At 38.1% G+C, this 5,194-nt stretch overlaps 2 protein-coding genes across 3 annotated transcripts; one reads left to right on the top strand and one right to left on the bottom strand.

The window, feature by feature from the left end:
- The first annotated feature begins 8 nt into the window (after positions 1–8).
- On the top strand, positions 9–2,824 carry LOC114540371 (serine/threonine-protein kinase/endoribonuclease IRE1-like). Of its 2 annotated transcripts, XM_028560567.1 has the most exons (4): positions 9–288; positions 879–1,424; positions 1,607–1,734; positions 2,026–2,824. In XM_028560567.1, exons 1-3 carry the CDS (start codon positions 135–137, stop codon positions 1,687–1,689), a joined length of 783 nt encoding a protein of 260 aa, XP_028416368.1. In that variant the 5' UTR covers positions 9–134; the 3' UTR covers positions 1,690–1,734; positions 2,026–2,824. The 2 variants fall into 2 exon arrangements, with proteins under 2 accessions (XP_028416368.1, XP_028416367.1); XM_028560566.1 differs by having other exon boundaries at positions 879–1,734.
- Positions 2,825–4,147: 1,323 nt separating this feature from the next.
- LOC114540370 (uncharacterized skeletal organic matrix protein 5-like) lies at positions 4,148–4,767 on the bottom strand. Its single transcript, XM_028560565.1, has 2 exons — positions 4,677–4,767; positions 4,148–4,588 (listed from the first exon to the last, which is right to left on the bottom strand). Exons 1-2 carry the CDS (start codon positions 4,758–4,760, stop codon positions 4,148–4,150), a joined length of 525 nt encoding a protein of 174 aa, XP_028416366.1. The 5' UTR covers positions 4,761–4,767.
- Between the last annotated feature and the right edge of the window lie 427 nt (positions 4,768–5,194).

The raw sequence follows: 5,194 nt of genomic DNA, 5'->3' as shown, positions 1-5,194 counted from the left end.
TCGTGAACTACTGTTTCTACGATGACACATCTAGCCGCGATTTCGGTTTCTTGATTTTGAACTTATATGAACAAAATCTTGAAGAATTTGTCAGGTTTGAAGGTAAAAACATAACAGAATCGTGTGCTCGAGAGATGATACGCCAAGTGCTTGAAGGCCTGCGAGCATTGCACTCCAGAGAACCTAGAATTCTTCACCGGGACTTAAAGCCAACTAATATTCTAGTCGACCTGAGAGGCAATTTACTGTTGTCGGATTTTGGTATAGGACGATTCTTCCCAGAAGAAGGTATTTTTATTAAATTTTTGTTGTTCAATTTTTGTTCTAGAACGTTCTGACGCGAACGTGACTGTCGCTGTTAGATACGTCCTTGACTTTTTAGTTCACGGACTAGGGACTATCACTTTTTATATCTGACTCTGTGGTGAAATGGTTGGATAGCGATAGTTTCTCATCACCCCCGAGTTTTGGATTTGATAAATCTTAAACTATTACTGAAGAGACAACAACTGAACGTTATCTCTTTTATATAATAAACAAAATACAAAAGAAAAAACAAATTGAAATATTTATTCATGGGGAATCCCCGAATTCAATATTATGTTCAGCTTGGATCGGATTAGATTTTGAAATTTTTGCAGTTCGGATCAGATCGGATTCGGATTTTCGATATACCCTCTGATTCAAAGACGCCAATCCGATCCGATGCAAACCGCTATAATGCATTATCACCCAGTGTATTATGAGATCAGTGAAAATCGACTGTAAAGTGATAACAAAATCATCACTTTTAGCAAGACAAGTAATGTTTCATCTAAAACTGTCAAAGTTGGGGGATTGTTGCTCAAATGTAGGTCAACTTTATTTACATTTTACAGGTGCAACAACATACAATACTTCTAGCGAAAGTGGATCGCACGGCTGGGTCGCATACGAATGTATTGATTGGGAAAAGTTGTTTTCAAACAAGATGCCGAGCCATTTGGATGAACCAATTCAACTCAAATGGAAAGAGCAATCAGATATCCAAGTGGCAGGCATGTTATTATTTTACATCCTAACAAAAGGGGAACATCCGTTTGGTCCGCCCATAAAGCAAATGCAATGTTTATACGAGGATAAAAAAGTTGGATTAGCAGACCTCAAAGATCCTGTGGTGAAAGACTTGCTCTTTCAGATGTTGACTCAAAAGATGGAAGAACGGCCATATGTTGAGCAAGCCTTGAAGCACCCTTACTTCCTCTCTCTCGATGAGCAAATGAGATTTGTTGAAGCCCTGGGGAATGAAAGCAAGATGAAGAACGGCAATGCTGTCTCCAAACAGCTGGACAGCCCTAAACGATCCAAACCTCGATGTTGGTTGCTACCAAATAATTGGAAAGACGAAATTGGTCCTGATGACCTTCGGATGTTATGTAGCGGAGGTAAAAAAACCCCAACAGATTATAATGGCCTTCGATACACACATTGCGTTCGACTTATACGAAACGCAATTCAGCACCGAGGCGACAAACTACGTCGATTGAAAAATAAGAAAGAGGGTACTTCTTCGATCGAGGAGTATTTTTTCCACTTGTTTCCTCACCTGCCTTTTGTTCTATATCAGATAATCAGAGAGAACCCCAGCTGGAAAAGACTCCCAGTCTTGGAAGAGCTTTTTCCTGTGATAAACCGTCGTTCAGTGTCTGAGTCTGATGCAGATTAAAGTATATATGCAGAGTATACTTCAGCCAGGTTAGTATATATGTACTTTCATTATAACGCTTGTCAAAAAAATTGGTCCCTTAAAATTTTTCGTTAAACCGTTGTAAATGCATCCCAAGGCATCCTACTCAAATTAACAGTGGAAAGCAGCCCTAAGTGAACTTGTTATGAAATTTCGACGGTTGCGTTTTTTTTGCATTTTGTAAATGGTTTTCAGTATTCCTTTGTCATTAGCACGGGATACCATTGCACTGAGGCGGTTTCCTGGAGGTTGGAAGAATTTTGTTCAGTATTTTTTTAAATGTATATTTTCCCATATAGAAACGTCGACGCGTTTGATGGCGTTTGTCGTGAAAATGTGTCAAATGTCGTGGTTGTCTGTACAGCTGTTGTGTGTGTATTTTATATTCATATAATTTTATATATTCATTTATGTGGAAATAGAGTAAGCTTGTAAACAGGGGAAATAATGCGCGCAAACAAACGCACGTCCAACCACGAAGAAGGAAAACCGCCTGTCCCACACGCTAACGCAAACGGATGGAAGAATAGGGGCAGTGTGGTTAGAGAGTTAACCGCACGCGTTGCGGGAAAAACATCATGGGACGTGCATAAATTGCGCAAAGGAAGTTGATGTGAAAATGGAATAACATCCCCTATAGCTTTAGTATAAATATAAGTAGAATTGTAAACTTTAAGTTAGTGTGTTAGGAGAGTTGTATTGTGTGGTGTGTTGTCACCGTAACGTCAGAGCGAGTGTGTCCTTCTTAAGCGTGTTGTCTTAAGAGTATTGTGTCATCGACGTGCACTATATAGTGTTTACCAAATATACCTGTACATAGAGTGTTAATAAAAGTTAAGAATACAGTCCCCGAGTTGTGGTATTCGTTGAATCTGGTGTCAGCAGCAGCGTAACTTGCAGAAAGGCGAAGTTACGCGACAGCGTTTTTAAAAGCTGTCGATTCATGCATGGGGAATAATTACCATCGATCTGTCCATCTGGGCTTTTAGCCATCAACAATAATCAATATAATCACATGTTTATGTACTGTATAAGTCTGTATTTATGTATAAATGAAATGTTCAAGTGTACAGTTTGCCAATAAATAATTTTAGAATATAACAACATTATAATATACATGGAAATAATAAACGTATGAATATTTGTTCGAGTATTTATTAAACTTCACCAGTGGACAGCGGAGGATCGTTTTTTTTCCCGACTTTTGCTGCGAATTTAGTTTTTTGATAAACGCAAATATGTAAATAGTTGCCGGTATGAATGCCTTTATTTAAACACACGTAATTCTTTTTTTGAACATCATCAAAGATCTCACGCTAATAATTCACATCAGCGTGAATAGCGTGATGATTATTGCACGTGTTTGTGCGTCAACGCCTTTGATATGTCAGTGACTTGTTCTGCATGTGAAATTGCTTTATTGAAACGAGCTTATTCTGTTGTGTATGTCATTTTGATTTTTGCACATCGCGTCTACGACCTGCACATCGTCTATTTTTCAACCTGCGCGGGTATTATGATTTCACTGAAGGCACAGCATTCGTCACTGATTTCGGGCAGTATAAGAGTATCTGTTTGTGTATTATAGACTTTTTATAGTACACTAATGCAAGTTGTAGGATATATCACCCTTAGTATCCACAAATTGAGATATTTTCTGGGCTATTTCATAACCCACGCGAGAATGCCATTAGCTAAGTATGCATGCATTCATGACTTAAAACAGTGAGGGGCTGTTTCGTTTACTGTTTAATTAAGCCGTCGAATATGTGATATGTTTTAGCCGGATCCTTATATGTGCGTATGATTTTTTTCTAATGTTTGGTATTCGCAAGTTCAAATTAGAGCTATGCAATTTCTCTATTACTAGCGCGGCCTTTTTCATGAAAAACAGCGAAGCGAAGATTATGCCGTTTTTCTGCGTAGGTATAAGAACATTCAGAACCCTTTTAACTTTAAAATTTGACTTGTAGACAGTCAAATTTTAGGCGCCTTTAAAGATATCGAATATCTTGTAATTTGAAAAAAAACAAATAAAGCGCTTGTAGTTTATTACAGTTCAAGCGAATTCACGTAAATTTGTGTCGAATAAGGTTGAGAACTGTTAAACGTTTTGGAGAAATTACTACAAGAGAAATTGCTAGCGTATATTTTTAATTGTCATCAAAAAAGGCATTTGCTTTCACTAAATTACTATTACTAATATTACAATGTACTAAAGTTCTTCAACACTACAGATCAATTTCTGAATCAGCCCAATCATTGAGTATATATAAGTAGGACAATGACAGTTGGAGGTGCGGGGATGCCTTCAACGAACAAGTATGTATCCCATTGCTTTGAGGTTTTTGGTTCCGTTGTCTGGTGTACATTGGGCAAGGTTACCTGCTGTGTTGAGGGAAAGTGAAGAACCACACCAGCTTATTCCATACGAAGTACCGCCTTCACCCCCAGACCCACGAATGAGTCAGGTGTCTTACAATCATTCTGCTCGTTTCCAACGATGCCCAACCTAATTCTTGCGTGGTGGTCAGGTCTGAGGTTAACATTAAATCCCTCTCTGTTGCAATTACGCTGTAAAGATGATCCTTGGATGAGCTGTTTCCATTGAGAGCGGCCAACTTGAGTTTGACGATAATTGCCGTCAGCGATCAGATCATACAAGGACGATGCTGGATGTGAGAAAGAGAAGGCTCTGAGTCGACCACCATATTTCATCGCGACACAAATTTCATCGAATGAAGTTTTCCAAAATGTTGATCCTTTGAATTCTAGGTTGTCAAAACCTCCGTTTTTTCCATCGTCATTGTCATTGAAAGTGTTCTTGTTCGTCCAATAACTGGAACTGTATCTGAAAGTACTCTGTAAAGGATTGAAAGAATCTCGTACGAAATGGTGCGATATAATCACTTGGAATGCAAGTGTACACGACAAACAGGATAACTTTTACCTGGCTTCCATCAATTTTCATCACCATCGTCCACCCACCACCAAAACAACCTGAGACTGACGACATCTGACAGTAGACGTTCATCACTTGATTTGAACCAACACTGATTTGATAAACACCACTTGCAGCTTTGCTGCTTCAATACAAAAGAATCTGTTCAACTATTAATATGCGAAACCTAAGCTTATAAAACTGCATAGAAAATATGTACAAATTTACATTTCGCAATGAGGTTGCTAGTTTTTGATAATGATAAGCGAAGGATAGCTGTTACCACCTTCAATATAGACGCTTCTCAAATTTCCAATTATCGTAACTCATACCTGTGACTCTTCAGTATTTCCTTGCATGATTGAAATTCTGCAATTTGGAAATGGAAACAACAAGTGAATTAACCATGATTAGAAAAAGTATTTTAAGACAAGGATCTGAATTTCCACCCGTATTGTTTTCTATTTCTTTTACAATATAATAAAAAAAAATTGTGAGGGATTTGGCAATTGCATGTTGGACATTCG

The sequence above is a fragment of the Dendronephthya gigantea genome, unplaced genomic scaffold, assembly GCF_004324835.1.
Source record: "Dendronephthya gigantea isolate DGI-Jeju-01 unplaced genomic scaffold, DenGig_1.0 000231F, whole genome shotgun sequence".
Lineage (NCBI taxonomy): Eukaryota > Metazoa > Cnidaria > Anthozoa > Malacalcyonacea > Nephtheidae > Dendronephthya > Dendronephthya gigantea.
The sequence above is the reverse complement of the archived record's forward strand: the minus strand, read 5'-3'. Positions and strand labels throughout refer to the sequence as shown.

Excerpts from the sequence above, each read along its gene's own strand:
- LOC114540371 (XM_028560566.1), top strand. The coding sequence starts at position 135 with ATGATACGCCAAGTGCTTGAAGGCCTGCGAGCATTGCACTCCAGAGAA. Across the intron at positions 289-878 it reads ACGATTCTTCCCAGAAGAAG|GTGCAACAACATACAATACT; the intron begins GTATTTTTATTA and ends TACATTTTACAG.
- LOC114540370 (XM_028560565.1), bottom strand. The coding sequence starts at position 4,760 with ATGAACGTCTACTGTCAGATGTCGTCAGTCTCAGGTTGTTTTGGTGGT. Across the intron at positions 4,589-4,676 it reads TGAAAATTGATGGAAGCCAG|AGTACTTTCAGATACAGTTC; the intron begins GTAAAAGTTATC and ends AATCCTTTACAG.